This window comes from Syngnathus scovelli, chromosome 7, assembly GCF_024217435.2.
Source record: "Syngnathus scovelli strain Florida chromosome 7, RoL_Ssco_1.2, whole genome shotgun sequence".
Lineage (NCBI taxonomy): Eukaryota > Metazoa > Chordata > Actinopteri > Syngnathiformes > Syngnathidae > Syngnathus > Syngnathus scovelli.
Window position 1 is genome coordinate 3,377,260 of NC_090853.1, and position 21,630 is coordinate 3,398,889.

General features: G+C 45.2%; 3 protein-coding genes across 4 annotated transcripts; 2 read left to right on the top strand and 1 right to left on the bottom strand.

Annotated features, from left to right (window-relative positions):
- Positions 1-1,919: 1,919 nt before the first annotated feature.
- On the bottom strand, positions 1,920-3,595 carry polr1g (RNA polymerase I subunit G). Its single transcript, XM_049726426.2, has 3 exons — positions 3,367-3,595; positions 3,139-3,280; positions 1,920-2,808 (listed from the first exon to the last, which is right to left on the bottom strand). Exons 1-3 carry the CDS (start codon positions 3,449-3,451, stop codon positions 2,208-2,210), a joined length of 828 nt encoding a protein of 275 aa, XP_049582383.1. The 5' UTR covers positions 3,452-3,595; the 3' UTR covers positions 1,920-2,207.
- Positions 3,596-3,833: 238 nt separating this feature from the next.
- Positions 3,834-6,606, top strand: irf2bp1 (interferon regulatory factor 2 binding protein 1). 2 transcript variants are annotated; one of them, XM_049726419.2, is made up of 3 exons: positions 3,834-5,137; positions 5,389-5,708; positions 6,431-6,606. In XM_049726419.2, the coding sequence occupies exons 1-2, from the start codon at positions 4,143-4,145 to the stop codon at positions 5,672-5,674; spliced, it is 1,281 nt and encodes a 426-aa protein (XP_049582376.1). In that variant the 5' UTR covers positions 3,834-4,142; the 3' UTR covers positions 5,675-5,708; positions 6,431-6,606. The 2 variants fall into 2 exon arrangements, with proteins under 2 accessions (XP_049582376.1, XP_049582375.1); XM_049726418.2 differs by lacking the exon at positions 6,431-6,606 and having other exon boundaries at positions 5,389-6,376.
- A 2,144-nt stretch (positions 6,607-8,750) lies between these two features.
- On the top strand, positions 8,751-13,729 carry foxa3 (forkhead box A3). The gene is made up of 2 exons (XM_049726417.2): positions 8,751-9,091; positions 10,815-13,729. Exons 1-2 carry the CDS (start codon positions 9,020-9,022, stop codon positions 12,057-12,059), a joined length of 1,317 nt encoding a protein of 438 aa, XP_049582374.1. The 5' UTR covers positions 8,751-9,019; the 3' UTR covers positions 12,060-13,729.
- Positions 13,730-21,630: the final 7,901 nt, after the last annotated feature.

Genomic DNA, 21,630 nt, shown 5'->3' on the forward strand with positions numbered 1-21,630 from the left:
TATGTTCGGCCAATTGAATCGTTTGAATGGCTGTAAAAGTGTTCACGTGTGTATAGATTCAATTAGATGGGGAATATTTTCAAGGTTGCAAGTGTCTAATAATAATAATAATAAAATAATAATAAACACTGTCCATCAGGCAGCAAAGGGGAAAACATCTCAAACTCCCACCCTTGTAACAAACAAATACACACTCACATGGTCTTTGAACTAAACCTAGACAATGTTTAAATGGAGTAACTCTTAATCAGAATGAATCTAAGACAAGTCTAAGATTTGACTGTCTGAGTGGATTAAAACAAGGCAGTAGGGTAGATAAGAATGTTTTGTCTTTGCCTGGATCCATCTGCTATGAAGGACACATAAAGGACACACACACAAGCAAATAGGTCCACACAATGGGGGTACGTGGTGATGTGGTTTCCATGGCAACAGCAGCAAGCTGCAAAGGGAGCTGCTAAGAGAACATATGTTACTCTTGACTGATCACACACACACCCGGGTGCACAGCCTGGCAACACATTCAATGTCTGCAGGCAATCACAAATAATTCTGATTTTGAAGTCTCGGTCCCGATCCTCATTCTGGTCGTCAATCTACTGATGCTTACCCTGGTCTTGTACTTGATCATGGGTCACTTTCAATTTCCTTGTACTGCTCAATTTCTATTTCCTGATTCGAGACAATTTCCTGCTTCTGATCTTTATTATGATACTGGTTAATTTCAGTCAGGCCACATTTTTGATGTTGCTTTGATATTGTTTCTAATAAAATGATTTAACATTGAACATGGCATGATTGACTCCCGCTCTTTCGTCTTCGTGTGTGCTTGAGTGTGTACTGAATGGTGGTCTGGGCCATATTCATTACAGTCAGTAAGTGAGTGGGCTGGGGGGGGGGGGGGGGGGGGGGGGGGGCAGACATAAAGAGGGGGGCTAGGGGGGAAGGCACAACATTAGTAGGCCATCAAGTTGCTGCTGCAGTAGCAGGGAACGACTATTGATGTTTGCCGCAGCCTCACGCACAAACACGGAGAACTGTTGTGTCTTCTGATGTGTTCAAAAGTGAAAAAACGAGTTCGGGTTCTTTCATGCACATAGTGGTCCACTGCACGTTTTTGGTCCAATGGGTGGGTGTAAGACATTGATGACTCCCCCCATACACACACCTACACTTTCTCACTAACACACTGGTCCTTGGCAGGTCCCCATTGCCATAGCAACGCTCCCGTTGCCGCAGGCGAGCTGCAACGATGTGCACTGCTGTTTGCAAATAAAAGAAAGTGAGAGGGAGGAATGGGGGAAGGGGGGGTTGGCTCACCAATTCATTACCTCTATATAACAACTCCCCCACCCCTTGCCATTCCATGCATCAGCTGAGCCCAGCAAAGGCCTCAGCATCCGCTCAGCAGTCCGAACACGTCGCAGACAAACTTCCAAGCTGCATTTATTATTCATCTGCCTAAATTCGTACATGCACAGAAAAACGGCAGTCTGAAGACTTGAGTCGAAAAGCGGGACACAGTACAACTACTGTTAAACTCGGTCAATATTTAAGTCATTCATGTTTTATGGCGAGTCAGCCCAGCTTTTGTAACGGTTCAAATTTGGCAGCAATCCAACAAAATCTCAAAAATGTGTGCCATGTCCATTTATAACGGTCTCAGTGCCCGCATGAGCAGATGCTGGAGCTTTTCAGTAGTCAGGACCACACACTGGTGCAAAGACAAGGGCCAATACTCTTGACTAAACACATGAAAACACACACTGACGGGTTGAGGAACTGTGAAGCTGTAGCGCCCCCTGGAGGAAAAGGTGGATTCTGGTGCCACCTGCTGGCCATGCTAAGAATGAATTGAGATGTGCTTGAGAATTTTAAAACTAACGAATATGTGGGCTAAAAAAAGTACACAAGAGAGATGAAAATACACACTTATTATATTTCAACTTGATATGTGTGCATCACAGTCAAGAAGTTCTTGGTTCAATTCCTGTACAGAGTTTGCACATTCCTAAATATAAATGTAAGCAAGCGATTGATTGTGCAACTGATAATCTAGACGAGCTGGCAACCAGTCCAGGGTGCAGTGCACATGTCACCAAGAGTCAGCGGACATGGACAACATGATGAAGAATAAATGTTTGTTTTGGACTCTTCTGTTTAATAAAAAAAGAGCACAATCAAAGTTCAGTCTGACCTGATGACATTTAGTCATCAGCTGTTTTGCTTTTTTTCTTCTTTTTCTTCTTCTTTGCCAAGCCGTCCTCTTGGTAAAAAGCGTCCACATCCACTTCAGTCTTCACTTCCGCAATTGCCACCTCTTCCGTGTCCTTTTTCCTCCTCTTCCTGCTTTTTCTCTCGGTATGTTCCTGGGCAGGTTCCTCAACTTCCTGTTTGATCATCACTTCTTCCTCCTCTTCCTCTATTTTAATTTCCCTGTCTTTCTTTTTCTTCTTCTTTCTCTTCCTGTCCTCAACCTGCGTCTCCTGCGATGTGGTAGGCGTCTTGCTTCCGAAGGGCTGGAATCTCTGTTTGAGTCCGGCCGGGATGGCCGGCGCGGGCGAGGTGTGGACGACGCAGGGTGGCATCTGGTCGCCCCCGTAGCTTTCACTCACACTCAGTATGCCAGAGAAGGCGGGCCCCACCGCCGGCGATGACGAATCTGTGGTGAGCAAGCGGAGATCATTGGTGCAGTGACTGGATGCCAGGATGTTGTAGACATGTTGGCCGTGGCGTTCTCCTGCGTCCGCGGCAGAAGGAAGCTTCAGCGTCTGAAACCCGGAAAGATTCACGCTCGCTCCTTGCAAACTGCGAAAGCAAAAATCAGGAATTATGCTTCACACGAGAATAGTATTCAGTTAGCATTTAGATTTTAATCACAATGATGATGCAAGAACCAGTGTGACAAAGATTTGCCTACTCACAGATTTGGGAGGGGGGCATTAGTCACGCAAAAAAATAAATCTTTTAAGTTTCTTTGTCCATGACAGGTCATGGCATTAAAAGTAACAAATACCTTTCATAAGACGTCCTAATTTGTTGACGGTCCTTTAATTGATTTGACTATTTCTTTGGAGCTTTAATGCGACCTAAGTGAGTGAAAAATGGAAAAACAAAGCAATTAAAGAAGCGACAAACCATCGTGGATCAAAGTTGGCAGGGGCTTTAATAAGCCAAAGTTCGCTCTTTTTTTTCTTCAAGCGGTCAATCAGCGTGCTTCGGCAAGGCTTGTGGTCGAAGCTCACGAAGTCATCGGGACACTGATACTTGCTGCTCTTTTCTGTCAAAACATAATTCAACAACTCGTAAAATACATTTAAACACATTTTAAATTCAGGAGCTATCCATGTTAAAGTGCCAACTTACCGCTTTCCTTTTGCCCTAACGACGGTTCTGCGGGCGGGTTATCCGCTTCGTCCTCGCTCGACGAGGATGAAACATCTCGAGGCATTTTAATGTTGATAAATTACATAAAAGTCTTCCATTTGCTGGGGCGCGTGTTAAAAAGGTAAATGCACATGTGCGTGTAGCCACAATTGAACTGTGACCTTAGGGTACCGCACAACCTCAGCCATGTTTGTAGTTAAAAAATCAGACGTGTTGTATCAGTTTGCATTAAAGGTCCAACAAATAGACTACATGACCCACAATGCACCACGCCAGATTACGCATTTATGCTGCGCTTTTGCGCAAGTCATGGAAATATCGCGAGAGCGGTTATCAGAAGTTCCTGCGGCAACTATCCGACAAGCACACGTGATGCGTTGGTTTGTATTGAAAGAGCGCGACTGAATAAACTACATCGCCCATAATGCACCCCAAAGCATTAGGTAACGCTCCAAGCGTTTTTTTTTTTTTTTTTGCAAGAGCGGGTTGACAGCAGTCAAGAACAGGCCGAAGTGGGTAAACAAATTGGGTATGTGTGGAAGAAATCGTCCAAATCAACAAAGTTTTATCTCGCTTTGTATTGATAGTATGCTCGTGGTTGTTCCCAAACGTGCCTGAGACAGCTGAAAGAGAAGCTAATTAGCAAATAGCGCTCTTAACGCAACTTTTTAGATAAATAGGTTAAGTTAGCTAACGTGTGCTAGCTCGGGTTAGCCGGCTAGCTCGCCTGTCCGCTGGCTCGCTGTCCGGCCGTCATGTCATCGCCTTCCTCGTCCTCGCGGCGCCAGTGGTGTTACCTGTGCGACCTGCCCAAGATGCCCTGGACGGTGGTGTGGGACTTTAGCGAGGTGGTGTGCCGCGGCTGCGTCAACTACGAGGGCGCCAACCAGATTGAGTTTCTGATCGCTAGCGCGCGGCAGCTGAAGCGCAGCCACGGCATGCAGGACGGGAACGTCCGCTCGCCTGGACCGGGACCCTCGCCTCACAAGCACGCCGCGCCCGGCCGCGGAGAACCGGCGACAGACGGCCAGCGGTCGCATGGTGAGCGCTTTGACCGTGGTGGCAGAGGGGAGAGTGGCAACGTGGCCGCCGCTCGCGTACCGCCGAATGGGCTGCACCGCGACGGGCAGCCGCCGCAAGAAGTGAACCGCCAGAGTCCCAGTGGGAGCCGTAGACCCATGATCGGGGCGGCCATACCCCCGAATCTAGTGACTCAGAGCATAGCGGGGATCCCCCACGGGCTGCTGGCGGGCATGCCGGCGGGCCTGACTGCCAGGACGGCCCCTATGAGCAGCCCGATGATATTCCCGGCGCCGGTGCTGGCTGAGATGAACCGCCGCCAACTGGGCATTGGCATGGGCATCGCCCCCTTCATCACGCCGGAGCTCGAACGGGAGCTGAGCTCGTCCCAGCCCAAGTCGCAATCCCAGGGCCACGCCGGCTCCAGTAAGAGCGCCGGCTTGCCCTCGTCATCGGCCTCTGTTAGCCAGACAAGCCCCAAGCCAGCGTCGTCCCCGGCCAGGCAGCCGAGGCCTCTCACCGCCCGCGCCGGAGGGGAGCCGCTGTCGTCCGGCAGCTCATCCGAGGCAGCCACTACTGCCGCCGCAGCCCTGCCCCACAGCGGAGCGTCCGAACTGGGCTCCACGTCGGCCGGCAGCAGCCTGACCGGAAGCACCTTGTCCTGCACGCTGTGCCACGAGCGGCTGGAGGACACACACTTTGTACAATGTCCGTCTGTGCCAGGACACAGGTATGTATCAACCAACACACTAAGGGGTAGGCAAAAGATAATAAAAAAAAAATGATCAGCCTATTCAGAAATGCATCCTTTTCCTACAATTTCAGTCAAACTTTTCTAACATGCAAAAAGGAATGTTAATACATTTTAGCTTAGCTCTGATAAGTGATAGCGGATATTTCCAAAATACAAGTTGAATATTTTGAGAAAAATAAAGTATAATGTTGCATTTATGTATTTACTTTGTATGTATCTACGTACAGGTTCTGCTTCCCATGCACCAGAGTGTACATCCAGAGCCGGCGGGGTGACGGTGAAGTATACTGCCCCAGCGGTGAGCGCTGTCCGTTGGACACGTCAAACAACAGCCCCCCCTGGGCATTCATGCAGGGTGAGGTGTCCACAATCCTGGGCACTGGTGTTGGGGGTGCCCCGTCAGCCGCCCCGCCGGGAGCGGGGCCCGGTGGACCAGGGGGGCCTGGCGGTGGTGCCAACGGAGCCGCGGCCCAGAGCGGCGACGTCACCGTCAAGAAGGAACGGGAGACGTGATGATGGTTTCTGTGGCAACCTGGAACAAAGGCAGGCAGGTGGAACACACAAACATGATTCTACTACTCTGTATAACCTCAGTGTGGGCCATCAAGTGCTCACTCTTATTTTCCTCACGAAAATTACGGTGCACAAACTAATTCTAGCATTGACATTGTGTGGATCGGACAAATTGTCCACTCAAAAATGGGATACCAAGGGGGATACCAAGGGTGATCCCACTCAAAGATTGAAAGACAAGATACAACTCATGGTTTCCCTGTATGGACCAGCCAAAACATCCCTTCACAAAGATTGAAAGACATGAAGACAGATGACCAATCTTTTTTTAATTGCCACAAGATGGCAGCATAGCACTACTTTTGTCTCAATAAAGCTCCTCAACTCACTTCAATGTAGTTCCTTGTCATCAAGGCCAGTTAAAAATGTCCCCAAAGAAATACGGCACCACTTGCCTCACTAACAGAAAGACAAAAAAAAAAAAAAACATTCATCAAGCAATTAATCAATGGACGCACACAATTACTGTCATGTGGCCTGCCTGCCAGTGGGTGAATGTAGAAGACAAACAAGTGTTTCCTTTTAGAAGGTTCCTGGTTGTTTCAAGTGCAATCCTCTAATTTACAAGCTGTTATTAAAACGGTTGCGCGACATTACTGACAAGTTTTTTTTTTTGTAATAGTTTGTCTTTTTTTTTTTTTTTCCAAAAAAGTAATTTAGTAGTTTGTTGGAGCTTTTTTTTTTTCCTTTTTGCAGAACCAGAATGTTCCTCGCACAGACGAATCAAACCAAAGCCAATGTATGTGTATACAATCTATATGGCTATATGCTAATGCTAACGGTGTAAGACAAGTGCCTTGTGCAGAAGTGTCCCGCCTCCTCGCGGCGTCGCCATGGTGACGACCAATCTGCTCTTTTCGTCTTTTGACTGCCGCTTCTTGTACAAAACGACCCGGTGGGGAATAAACCAGATGAAAAAAAGACACGATTGTCTTGGTGTTTATTTTATCCTTTCAATTAAATGTCCTCCCCTGACCTGGTGCAGAGGTCATCATCTCGACTGGGATCATCTCATCATGAGGTCTGTCAATCAAGCAGAAATGATTTCATTTTAAATAAGTTATTGCGGGGGAACTTTGAGTTTTGTATAACAATTGCCATATCAATCATTTTGAAACGCGCTCAGCTTGTACTGTACGGTCGCGTGGTCTCTAAAAACGATGTCCATATAATTTTGACCACTAGATGTCGCCGTTGCGCTGCTGCGTGATATATATGGTACTGCACTTAACTGAATCGCCATGATGTGACGTGCTACTGAATCTGATGGTCATGTTCAAGGAGAAAAGCAGCGAGAGGAAATGAACGTGGAAGTGGCTTTCTTAAAGTGTCAACTCATTAACCGCCTTTGTGGGGACAATTATGCAAGTGCTAATGTGCCACGAAGGGACTATTGACATGCAAAGGAAAGCAGCCAGGGAGGCCACGCGCACACACAAAACACCTTCCAGATGCGAATTTGAAATCAAGGATTTAATTTGAAGTCGTTGAAAAAGTCGTTTTTCGTTGTACCGTTTTTTTTTTTTTTTTTTACAAGGAGTTTTAAAATATTTTTTCCAACCCTTTTCTTTTGGCAAATTTTATTGATACAAGAAAAAAAGTTTTATGGGAAAAAAAATGTACATCACGACATTTAAGCTTTCAAGCTGATGCGTAAAAAACATTCAATGGTACTTTCTCAAACGTTTATCAATATTCCCGAGTATTTCCAATCATTTCTCTAGTCGTGATATCGTTCCTAAAAGTTGCCTTTTCCTTGCGTAGATGACGTCACTAACAGAATTAGCTGTTGTAATTACATCATTACGCACGCACAGAGGTGTTCCCCTTGATCCTTCCTATCCTTGATGCAGGTGCAAGCGTGTGTGTGCCCCCCAGCCCCCCCGACCCTTTCCCTGCTGTATTAATCCCCGCCGACGACCTCCTGCGTGCGCGTCATTACATGTCCATTGAGACGGCCGCCATTCACATGCACACGCCCGGCTGTCTTGTGTATTCCAGCCTTGCGCATACATTACACTACGTTACATTAATAAGGATTGAAAATAAAATAAAATAAATAATTCTATCATGTTGGCCAACTAGAATACTACATGTAAGGTGAGTTAATTGAAAAGTCTTCAATTAATATTTTAATTGTACTGGCGATAATGACGCAAGAAAATGCAAGCAAAAGGCCAAAGAAGAACATAAAATAATGAAATGTTTCTATTTCTTTAATATGCAAAAAGAAAACCCCATGAAAATGATTTTAGTTGGCATTACGCATTACAAATGTTGCATTTTTTAAATTCTTATATTTTCATTTAGGGAGCAGTTTGAAATAAACCGACCACTCAATTCTAATTTATTTTCATTTTCAGCATTCTATTTGTTATTGTGCTATTTAATAATTGCTCTTGTGACGCATCATGCATGCATTCTAAATATTCTTATTAATAATCTTCCTATAACCTATGCATGAGTGACTTCGTTTGATTTTATGGGACTTTTTAGGTAAATTTGCAGCCTTGTAAAAGTCTTCCTTTTTGCCAACGTGTTAAAGCTTCCAAGAAGGTGACAGCCGCGGGAATTAACGACTTTCACGCCTCCTCTATACACCCCACCCCCACCCCAACCCTCGGGTCACAAACTGACGGATCCCCCCCCCAACTTTTCTTCCCATGCGCACTTTTTATTTTAACTTGATTTCACTTGCGCGCTTTAAATGCTGCTATCTTAACTTTTAATGGGCTTTTTGTTCGGGGTACTGCTGCAACCGGGGTGGCCGCCAGTCCGACCAGGCCAATAAACAGCACGCCAGGGGGCCACATCGGCCTTTTTTGCGCGAGCCTTCTTCCTGACTGGCTCCACATTGAAATGTGCAGGACGGGAGGGGGGGAGCGGGGTGGGTGTGGGTCTGTCGGGAGTGGGCCGTACCTTGCGAGTGGGGGAGTGGACTGTACCTTGCGAATGGGGGAGTGGACTGTACCTTATAAAGGGGTGAGAATGAAGCTAGCGGTAGTCCTCACGCCGTTTTTTGCTCGTCCCGTCTGACACCCAGCGTCCTCCGGGCCCGCACGTCACGCCACGGGCCTCCAGTCTGCAAACAGCTGGGAAACAATGGGCCGATGAACTTTTAGTTCCTTGACACAACTTTTCCATATCAGCGGAGTTTTTTTTTTCTTTAACGTGTTGCCGAGGAGCGTAACTTTTTTTTTTTTTTCAAACGGAGGAAAAAGTGTGAATAATAAAAAAAAAAAGTGCGAGTAGCTCGTCCAGTTCTCCAAGTGTTTCTTTGTGGGGATGTTGAGCTCTGTGAAGATGGAAGCCCACGACCTACCTGAGTGGAATACTTTCTACAGCGAGGCCAGTGAGGTGAGGACAAGGAACACTTTATTTTACTTTGCACCAACACTGCTCCAAAAATTTAAACACCTACCTCTTATTGGTGTTGTCTTGATTAAAGATTTATTTTTTAAACTAATGGAAAAAACTTCAGTTTGCGCAATTACTTCATTTACTTTCATACATAGCCTATATTTAGTGTTTCAATTTAAGAATACGAAATTATATATAATGAAATAATATAGAATGATCTATAACTAAAGCTAAGGGCCAAAAAATAGCTGCGTATAAACACGTTTTTCAGGCTAGAAAGAGCGCATAAAAATTTATAATTACAGACATTTATATGTCAAAATAACAGTCAATAATTACAATTAATTTAAAGGCCCAAAAGAACACAAATTTATCTAAACATATTACACCATAAAACCTTAGATAAGAGCAGCATAAAATACACTGAAAATAAAAATATACAGGCTAAAATTAACAGATAAAAAGTGACGAGTATTTTCTATGCCAGAGAATAAAGAAAAAAGAAAATAGGCCTACATATGGTACAGGAAAGGTACAAAGAATTTATTTTGCGTTATAGGTAAAAACAACATAAAATACGTGACGTTTTCCAGGCCTAACTAAACTTGACTTGGTATATTTTCGATTTATTTATTTATATTTATTTTACCTTTCCTTAGAACATAAATAAATATATTTGAAACGCCAAAAGTATTTTTTACCTGACAAAGGTAAAATAATTCAATCTCTATTTCACAGTGCTAATCGGAACATTGTGTATTTTTTTTTTTTAAAGATGAATTGTTCCCATTTAGTGACGTAATTGCAGTTTCGTTTAAGGGAGAAAACAAATTCAGACGCATTCACCTGTAAAGTAATTCAAACGCACAAAAGTTTCAAGTAGAAGTGATAATTAAATTAAAAGTTAACGTAATCAACTTCTGATGAAATTACCACGTTGTTAATATTTAACCCAAAGTACGCGTGAGGGCTCAACTTTTCCCACTTCGAACTTTAAGCGAAATACTATAGCTCATATTTATACATTTCTTTTTTTTTTTTTTTTAAACATCTCGAAATTTTTGGGAGCTCCTTGCGTTTTTCCGTGCACGGCGAGGAAAAGGGGGGGGGGGGGCAGCGTACGGGAGCTGTGTGACGCGCTTTTTACGCACTTTGACGTTCACGCGTGAGTGTGAAATCCGCGCGCACTGAGAGCTTCATTGTGCATTGACGCGAAGAAGAAGAAGGCACTCACGAAAAGACTCCTTCACAATTTCAAAAAAAAACTTCACACTTTTCAATTTATATACATTTATTTTTCTTGGTAGTCCAATTTTGGGTGAATTCAAGAAAATAGCAGCAAAATACAAAATGGCCACAAACCTAACGCGCTGGACGTCCCTCAAAGGCGCACATCCAACACAGAATAGTACAGTGATCATAAAATACCCACAATCAATTTCAAGTTTCTGTAAAGGAAAAGTTAGTGCATGGTTAAATTCAAATATTACCATTAAAAAATTAAATTCAAACATGATGGGTTAGAGAAGAAACAGGGTAGATTCAGAATGAACAACGAATAAATCTACAAAATTTTACAAAAATCTTTCACCAGTGTGATCAATTAGTTATTGAAAAAATTACTGATCAGCGGGTCTAAAATCGGCTCAGATTGATAATAGCTCACTCGCAACCTTAATGAGGAAAAGCACAATCGAAAATGGTGTTGTCTGTGTTTCAGATGTATTCCTCGCCCAGCAGCATGAACGCCGCCTTGGCTTCGGTGAGCTCCATGGGGCCCATCAACAGTTACATCAACCTTAATCCGGCAGGCAGCGGTGGAGGCGGCGGCCTGAACATGGCGTACCCCGGCTCGGGGCTCAGCACGTCCCCGTTGGCCTCCATGGGCTCGGGACCGGCCCACATGCCGCTGTCCCCAGTGGCGCCCTCTCTGGGCTCGAGCTCGCTGACCCAGCTGGGCCCGAGCGCCGCCCCCGGCTCCCTGTCCCACTACGGGAACATGGGTCAGTCCATGAGCCAGCTGGGTTACACGTCGGGCGCCGCTCTGAGCCGTGCCGGGCCCAAGGAGATCCCGCCCAAGCCGTACCGCCGCTCGCTGACCCACGCTAAGCCGCCCTACTCGTACATTTCGCTCATCACCATGGCCATCCAGCAGAGCGGCAGCAAGATGCTAACCCTCAACGAGATCTACCAGTGGATCATGGACTTGTTCCCGTACTACCGGGAGAACCAGCAGCGTTGGCAGAACTCCATCCGCCATTCGTTGTCTTTCAACGACTGTTTCGTCAAGGTGGCCCGCTCGCCAGACAAACCGGGCAAAGGCTCCTACTGGACTCTGCACCCGCAGTCGGGCAACATGTTTGAGAACGGTTGCTACCTACGACGCCAGAAACGCTTCAAAATCGACGACAAGCTGTCCAAGAAGGCGGGGAAGGATGGAGGCAAGGGGGGCGACGCGTTGGGCGACCGCAGCCCGGCGGGCGGAGGCTCAGACGAAGCTGACTCGGCCCACTCGGACAACTCCCACCCGGGTTCGTCTGACGACCAGTCGCTGCCCTGCGGGACTGCCGTCAGCTCCTTACTGGTGCCGCTTGACTGCCCGCCGCCGCCGCCTGCCCCTAGCGCTGTGCCGCCCACCTCCTCCGCCGCCATCTTCCATTCCCAGTCCACCCACCTCCTACCTGGCGCCATGGGCCAGCACATGGACCTTCAGAACGACGCTCTCAAGTCCCTGGACCCCCACTACAACTTCAACCACCCCTTCTCCATTACCAACCTCATGTCCAATGAGCAGAAGATGGACCTCAAGTCCTACCAGGACCAGGTGATGGCGTACAACAGCTACACCTCTAGCGGCTCACCCGTGGCCGCCAAGCAGATCTACGACAGCCCCGGACCGGCGGCCATGGACTCTGGTGCCTACTACCAGACCCTCTACAGCCGCTCCGTGCTCAACGCATCGTAACCTAGCACAATACAAGATGGAGGCTTTCTAAACAGACTCTAAAATGGCCGACTCGTACGGAAAACCATCTGAGCCTGTACTCCATATCCTTGAGATCCATTTAAATGTCCGTGTAGTAAGACAATTCTAACCTTATCGGTCAACCATTTCGCTGAACAGTCACAAATAAGCCCACTTTTTTCTCAACTATGAGACAGGTTTCGTCCCACGTCAATTTTGACCTACTGGTGCGCAATTAAATCTTGCTAGTAAACTATTACGCTGCAGTAATGGCAGGACTAGCCCTAACTACTTGCTACATATTGGAACTTGGACCTTTTGGTGGTCATCAAGAATGTGGAATAAATGCCAGGTCAGCTTTCGCTAGCCACGTTTTGAAAGACCACGTTTTTTTTTCCCCCCTTATGGAGACTCTCTGGTTACACACAATGATGAAGTTGATGACGGCGATGACGATGGACTTTGTAGAAAGTGTAAATAGTGGCAATGTGTGTGCGTGTGTGTGTGTGTGTATGAGTGTGTAAAAGGGGTATTTGCATTTATTTATAAAGGGAATAAATTTTAATATATCTTATATTCTGCTTTGTCCAAACAGTTACAAACATGTGCTTCAGGTGTTACTTTTGTGCTTCTTGTTACAATTTTTTTTTTTTTTATTGCATCCGCCACCATTTTGGGTTTAATCTGGAATAAGGGATGTTTCGGAATGTTTGAATATTCTACAATGCAGAACATTACGGGACACAGATGTTCTGGTTTGGGAATATTTTAGAATAGGAATGTTCTAGAATGCAGATGTTCTGGAATAAATGAATATTCTGGAGTAAGGGAAGTTGTGGGACACAAATGTTCTAGAGTGGTAAAATTCTACAATAAGGATGTTCCGATATAAGAATTTTTGGAAATAGAAATGTCGCGGAATATGGGGATGTTCTGGAATATTAAAAAAAATAAATGACTAGAATAAGGAATGTTATGGGACACAAATGTTCTGGTGTGACAAAATTCTTGAATGGTTAGAGGAATATTCTAGAAGGAGGACTCTTTGTGAAGAACAACATTATTCTGGTGTATGAAGATTTTGGGGGAAGGAAGGAGGCAACGTAAACTGTGGTAAAGAATTTCAAACAACCTTCTGCAATTTCATTGCCCCCTTGTTACGTGTTAGAGTGGATTGGCTCGGACCTGACCATTTATCCAAGTGTGTGTGTGTGTGTGTGTGTGAAGCCAGTTACAAATACAAGAGGGGGGGGGGGAGATGCACTATGGGAGATTTACATACAGTACTTTGCACTATGGAGCTCCCACTGGCCAGGTGGGCTGATAGTGTGTGTGTGTGTGTGTGTGTGTGTGTGTGTGTATGTGTGTGTTACAATTGTGAGGGGGTTGGTCTATCTGAGTTTAACCAAAGGTGTCACATTGCAGTCCAAAAGTGTCCCCCCGCCCCTTTCCACATGATCACTTATCAATAAAGTGAAGGATGATAAACGTTCAGGTCACATGACAAAAGAAAATATGTCATATTTAAGCTACGTGGTCGCTTTTTTGTTTTCACAAACTACTTTTTTTTTTTTTTTTTTAACTGCGAGTGTCCTTATCGTATATTGTTTATTCTTCTTTTCAGTGTGATGGCCATCATTCATGTTTCTTAATAAAAAAGGTTAAAATGGGGCAACTGCTGTGTTGTGTTTTTGTGATATTTGGATGCAGAATTTTGGGGGCAAAAAACTTTGACACACGCGGGCGATGGTGGGCCCAGAAGCGCCACCGAGGTGGTCGGATGCGTCTTGTTGAGACAGCTCGGAGCCAAATGGACGCGGCGTGCGGCAGACTAAACATGGCCGCCTCACACTGAGAGCCTCAAAGAGCGATCTGGGCGAGGGCCGTCGGCGCACGGATCCTGACCCCGGCACGACCCCGGCGCCGAGTCAACAAAGACGGCAGGGGGAGGAACGCCGCTGATTTTTGGCTTCTCGTGCGGCGCAAAGATGAATGACGCGTCGAAATGACTAAATTGCAAAATTGATTGAAATTGTCTCCTTTAGTGTTTTAGTGGCAATATTGAAAACAAACATTGTGATGCCCGAAATTATTAAGTGCTGTTTTTCTTGTTGAGAACACATTACAATTTTTTTTTTTTTTTGGCGACGGGTAATTTTCATTCGATAATTAGATTGGCGTCATGGAACAAAATGATGTAATTTCTCAACCTTGACTTAGCGAGAAAGATAAAATTAAATAAGAAGATTGACCTGAGGCAAAAAAAGTTTTGCATATGTACTGATAAGAAGAGGAGTGGAAGAAGAGGTAGAGGAGGAGGAGAAAGGGCGCCAGCGACACTTGTCATCATGTTGAATATTTGCCGCCTCGGGGCACAACAGACAACTCACCCTCATGCACGCCATTAAATGACTAACACTGAGAAGAGGAAAAAAAAGGGGGAGCCAACAGAAGACAAAAAAGGAAAAGTTGCGATAAAAAGTCCTAAAAAGAAAGAAATGACAAAACGTGCAAGAAAGAGAGAAAGTGTGTGTGCCTTTTCAGGCACTAGGATGCAAATGAAACGGCGCATCCTGGATCCTGTTAGGTGGATGCTGTGTTTACTCTGCTTATTGCCTCTGGGGATGGAGGGAGGGAGGGAGGGATGGGTGAGGAGGGAGATGGAAGGAAGGAGGGAGGGAGGGATGGATGAGGGAAGCGTGAAAGATGGGGGGGAAAGAGGACGGGAGGCCGCAGGGGTAGGAAAGGAGGAGGAGAAAAGCGGCATTTACAGTTCTGCCTTCGGGTTATACACTCCCTTTCTTAATGGATGACATGAAGTGACACACACACACACACACGCCATAACTGCGTAAAAATATAACATGTTCAATTTGAACATGGACATTTAAATTGGTGACAAGTTGTAACTAACCGACCAGCTAACTAGCACAACTGAACTCTTTGTTTTGTTTTAATCCGTTTTATTTATTGATCGATTGCCGTCATCACACCGAACTAAAAAACTACGATGAGCTGCTGACAATCGCTCGGAATGAAAATAAAAATTCTTCTTCGGTCGACTCATCAAGTCGTTTTACAGTCTTTTTAGCGTGCGCTCGTAAATTCCAGCTCGCTTTGATGAAAATACAAGCGTGGCCAAAGTTAATCATTATTTAGTGACTAAGTTGCCTTTCAATTGTGAATGAGGAATGGCAAGTCAGGAATATACGTATGTCGCAATGCATTCATTTTGCAGATTGGTGAACATACAGGTGCTGTAAACGCACACACACACACGCACACACACACACACACACATGGGGAGTTAGTGTGTCAGTCAGACGTTCAGATAAACATTTGGACTTTGTGCTGTCGGGCAAAGAGAGGCCTGATAAAAAAGAATGTTCTGAAGGGACACGCAGACTAGAGTGATTGCGTTAAACACTGAAGTCGTGTGTGTGTGTGTGTGTACAGTATATATGGATTGACAGCAGGTGACCTAAAGGTTGCTAGTTGCCCCCCACCATTTTTCTTCTTTTGCACATTTTAACGTAGCCGCAAGTTGCCTCGTGCTTTTTTTTTAAAATTATTCTTGCGACTTCCCGTTGCCACTGACCCACTTTCCCTCCCTCCCTCCTTCCCAGAATCATTAAACGTTTTTTCTTCTTATCAACTTTCTGTTCTCTGTTATGACGGCACACCCGCACACGGAATGCAATGTACAACATTGGAGATGTTTCTAAACGGATAAATGACAATTCAATCTTGGCCCAACGATTCCAAAAGTCTCAAAAACGTGACGCAAAGAACATTTTGAACAAGCTGAAGAGTTGGGCCGTGTTCTGCCGGTGTCTTGGGGATGTTTGTTCATGCGTCAGACAGGAGATGTCAAGGTAAATATCCTCAGGACCCGAGGAGGGAGGGGCGGGGGGGATACGATGAGGCTGAGCGACGAGAGCAGCTCAAGCGACAAAAACGGAAAAAAAAAACTTTTGGTGAAGAACATGAATTGTTAGCAACTGCCACTAGTAACCAAATCACTCCGTCACAGTTTGTGCATAAACTAGAAATTATTTTCAATTAAATTCCGTGGCGCTGTTCTGATGTTTCCACTTCTCCGGGCCCAACTTCTGCTCGGACCGAGATGAGTTGCTTTCACGGCAAGCCCATAATCATATCATAAAATATTTGTCTGACTGCAAGATCCGCCTTTGTTTCAGCTTTTTTTTTTTTTTGTGTCTATGCTGTTTATACAAATGATTGTCGAAGCTAATTTAAATAAATAAAATAACAGATGAAACGCTTATATGGAATATGTGTGTGTGTGTGTGTGTGTAACGCAGCATCACAAGTGTGACTTTGCAAATATGCCGACAACACAGATTAGTTCGCTGCAAATATTTGCAGCAAATCAGAAAATTGGTGTTGTTTGAGAGTAGCACAGACAAACTCTGATTGTGTAATACGACAGCAGCTCATTGACTCGCCAAACTTTCACTGGCCACTCCATTAGGTACACCCCCCCTCACCTAACTGTAATGTACTTTTAATCGACATTGTCCGATATGTTCGTTATCGTGCTTGTATGAGCTTTGAATCGTCGAGTTGCCAGAAATGTACCTAATGAAATGGCCAGAGGGTGTATTTTATGCAGTCGGTGGAAGTGTATACACACACACACACACACACACACACACTCGCACACACACACATATATCAAGCCCTGAAGTTATCTTATCATTCATCACAGGTGCACATGTTGGAGGGACCCCACCCATTACCGGTTTCCATCTGGGAAGCGTGTGTGTGTGTGTGTGTGTGTGTGTGTGTGTGTGTGTGTGTGTGTGTGTGAGCGGGGGTTGCGATTTTGATCGCAACACAAGAAAAATCCAACCGTGATGACATCATCAAAATGGTGCCACTTGCAGATCAAGCAGTGGTGAGCGGCTAGCGCAGCACCAGAAGAAACTGAGGAGCCGAGACGGTCATTAACAGAGTGCGTGTGTGTACAGCTGGACACACAAAACACACACGCACACACACAGACACACACAAAAGAAAAGGGTGGAATGAATGCATGCCATGCACAATAATGGGAAAACCCTCTCACCTGCCAGCTTTCTATTTTCTACTGATATCCATTCTGCACAACTTTATAAAATGAAAACTTAGCTAAGCTAGTTCTTTTTACTTTTGTTTCTAAAAGTGTGGAGGGGGGGTCCCAATTCGTGACAGCTGCAGGTCTCCAGACGGACTCTCCCATCCTCACAGGAATTCCATTCTTACTTTCACCCCTCTGTGACTTGATGTTGTTTGTACGTCGCCTCCAATCGGAGGACCCCCGGCCTGCCCCAATTAACAAGCCCCCGTTGGCCGCCCCCCCGGCTTCCCACACACATACAGATGCACCGAGTGTGGCACCCAGCTGTGTCAGATTAGCGAGCCTCCGCCCAGGCCATTAAGATGGATGCTTTGAAATTAACACTCACACACCAGAGACGAAAAAAACAAAAAAAACTGTGAAGAGGAGACACGTGTCACCTGAGGAGGATGTGACGCCACTCTCGTGTCTGGCTCAAATCAAAATTAAGCAAGCTACAAATGAAGACTGTGTTTATTATTGATAAGCTAACATTAGCGCGTGTCTTTATTTTTATCCGCTCAGTTAGTTGCGAAGTAAAGCAAAGTGGAGACTGCGGATTTACAGCATGGCAGCATCTATGAGCTAAGGCGCAGCACCATGCTAACCTAGCATTAGCATGCTTGTTCAGGCATCTAATTTGCTAAGTAGTTTTACAATGATGACACCAACATCGGAGTTATTCATGTTAACAGGTTGAAATTTTATAGTTGGCATTAGCTACGTAGCACGACTCAGTCGTGAGTACAAGCTAGCTATGCTAGGCTACGCTAGCTTGTTGGGCGACAGTGATGGGCGACTCGATTAAAAGGATGAAAAAAAATGAGAGGGAAGATGGGGGAGGAGGGGATGAATGAATGAATGCTGCTGTGTCTTCAGTACATGCGTGTGTGTTTTAGCCAGGTACACAAGCTCTTCTTATTTCTAGGCAGAAACGTGCAGTTTGGCCCTCTGGAGCCACCGTAGATAAGGTGATCCGATTTTATAAATGAGTAATGGAAAAATCTTATTATTGCTTATGTTAGTCCAGTGTTTCATCGGAGAGATTGTTCACTAGTGTGAAAATAGAGGCGACTATTTGAAGAAGACATTTATTATTACAGATTATATTTATTTTTATTTTTTAATGGAATTTTTGTGAACAAGAATCATTTAAAATAAAAAATGGGACTCTAAATTAGAAAGACTATCTGGCCCAGCAGGACAAGACCAATCCCTACAGCTTTGCTACTGTTATAGAAAATAAAAAAAAAAAATGAAAAAAAAAACGAGTCGGGAACGTCAACAGTTAACCCCCCAGGCCACATGCAGGCGGGCCTTGAATCATCTCCACCGCCTGCCTGCCTTATAGTTCACCACACCCAGCAGATAAACCCAAACCAGAAGCGACCATCACCTTGGTCTTTTCCTCCCTCCCAGTCAAACAGAGAAAGAGAGAGAGAGAGAAAGATCCTACCTGAGCTAAATATTCCATCTCTGGCTGTTCCCAAGAAAGAAACCCCCTTTCACACTCACTGCCTCCTGTCAAAATAAACACATTGCGAGCTCATTTAGCGTGTGTGTGTGTGTGTGTGCGAGTATTTATAACACACGGCGTGGTATCTGACATAAGCGGCGGCGTTGGACCTTCCTGGCAGATAGAGGGGCCGGCGGTTTGCCGGCCCGGCCCGCAGCCCGACGGGGGGAACTTTCCTGGCTCGGGGAAGCCTCGGGACAATCCCACCTTTCATGGGGGCTGGAGAGAAAGCTGCCGCCATGGGCCCGGGGAATGTCACTCTCTCTCGTTCTCTACTCGCCCATCTCAACTCTCCTAAACATGCAAATGTTAGTCAGCATAATATTCATCAACTGTTTGAGAATAATTTGATTTAGTCTTTGCTAAGTTACGCTGCTCCAAATTATCGTGCCGCGCTCGGGAATCATTTGGTGATCTAACCCCCCGATTCCAACCCTTAATGCTGAGTGCCAAGTCCCATTTTTATAGTCTTTGGCCGGGGTTTGAACCCACAACCTTCCAGTCTCAGGGCGGACACTCTACCACTGAGCGGAAAAATAAATGGATCATTCAGGCTCATATCAATTTGGGTATTGGTTAGCACTCTTAAGATGCAATTTTGGCGTAGTTTTGCAAGTGACGATATTTGCTGAGTATATAGAGGTTGTATTTTTGAATTTTCAAAAATGATTTCAATCAAAAATGACAAAGGACGTCTTATTTGAAGTCACAGTTGGTGTGTAGAGTTTGAAAGCCTTGGTGGAGGTCATCCCCCTGTTCAAGTTCTTCAGTCAACCTCTTCGAAAATGTACATATGAATATTGCTCTTGTATGTCATGTTCTGCCGGCTGCTGTAGCTTCAAAACATTCCTTCATCCGCAACTTCCCCCCCATAATCTCCCCCCACCTTGAGCTCCACAAAGCTACCTTTTAGCGCCGTTTAAAATTAGAACGTTCTGCAGTAGTAGGGTGGGAGATTTTTCTGGCCGGCCGAAGATGCTGCCGTCGCCGCTGCGAGCTTCGCCACGCTCTTCCCGTAAGGACGCTGAGTGGCGTTATTCAAAGAACTGCGGTAAGAAAAAGATCCAAATAAAGATGGGATCAACGTGGATAGAGAAAGAGGTGGAAATTCAGAAAGGGAGGGGGGGAGTAGGAGATGCAAGCCACCTGGGACACGGAAAATGTCCAGGAATAAATTACGGGGAAAAAAAAGTAGAGTGTTATAGACATAAGTATTGGGACACGGATATTGAAATGAAAAGAGTACATAACACGACGAGGCAGATTTATCAAACGCGGTTAAGTCAGCGACATTTAGGCAGCTCCACTTCCTGTTAGCGCTTTTATTTGAAAAGCATTCACACTACTTTTTAGAAAAATGCTGCTAACTTAACAATCGGTGTTTTTAATAATAGATGCAAATATTGTTAATGGAAGTGAAATAGCGTAAGAGAGGAGGACATGATTTTGATGATGTAAGCGATTGGTAGCCATTTTGATGACTTGAGGCTCGCATCCTGTTGTCACGTCACCCGTTCTTGATCCCTTCCAGGAACCTGCCTGGCTTTTCACCTTCAACGATTGTGTACTCACGCATGACTCACTCACTGACACCATCAAACCTGCGTGTGCGTTAGTGGCTGGACGGAGATAAAAATCAAATTTGAGCCAATGAGAACCCGAGTGGGTGAATTTTGCCGTTTTGATACGATTTAAATTTGTCACACACGTTAGTATGACATCACAAAATGGCCAACTCACTCTATCAGGCACTTGGTGGATATGGATGGCAGTGCTTGCCAACACAATGTGTCTTTCATGAGTATCGATGCTGAGGTATCTAGGTTGACGTATCTATGGGCTCATTGAGCGGACGCCGCGCGGCCAAGCGTATCGCTGTCACACCGCCGCCGCGCCACGTCCGCCAACATCTCGCAGATGAAGAAAAGAATTCTGTTCAGCTTTCTAAGACGTTTTGTAAGGCGGCTTCTGACAGACAAGCGGTCAAAATTGGTTTGACGGTTCAGGAAATAATTTTTTTGGCGATGGGGTTACAAATTTGCCAAAAAACGACTACGGGATTGAACACGGCACGAAAAATGCTGCCGAACAACAATTTCCGAGAAAGAAGCCTGCGCCCGTGGCGGTTACGAAGGTTGAAATGTCAAAAAAGTGGAGTCGTCCCATCATCCTAAAAGCAAACACGGGTAGTTCCCGTTGTACACTTGGAAAGAAAACAAGACAAAGTGAAGGCGGGAACAGAGCCGCTGGTTGTGAGCAAATACGACTGGTTCAACTGGTTGCTGCACGGAACATTGCATGGAAGCCGCAGGAAAGTTACTGCCAGGGAACGGGATGGACTTTTCCTCCATTGGAAGATTAATCATCAACACGCTGAGATTACAAGTTACTATTGTTAATAATGATAAATGTCCGACATTAGTCATTGTAATTGTGCCAGTAAATATGTCAATAAAGTGAACACGAAATAGGAGATAAATATGCTAAGTTAGCACGATAGCTATTAGAACCGTCGTCGCAACTCCCCTAAATATAAAAAATTTGGAGCAGTCGAGCAACGTAAACAATACAAAATGTTGACTTGACTCTGAAGTTGTCTTTGTTTACATTTTTCTCGTGCATGAACGTCAGAATGTGTGTGCGGGAGATTCGGTTGGCATGTGGCGCAAATGTAAATACGATATAAATATCACTCAAACGATTCGATTCCGCTCTGAAATGAATCCAAACACGGAACAGGAAGCGCTTAAATATTCACCTTTACAACATCTCGGCCACATGTTTGACTTTTTTTTTTTTTTTTTTTTTTTTTGAGAGAGAGCAACACTTTACAGGCGAGACGGAATTTGTGATTGGCCGTGTAATGGCTCGCTGCGAAAGGAGAATTGCGCCAAAGTCTGCAAACAACAACATTGATTTTCCTCGGCTGCGTG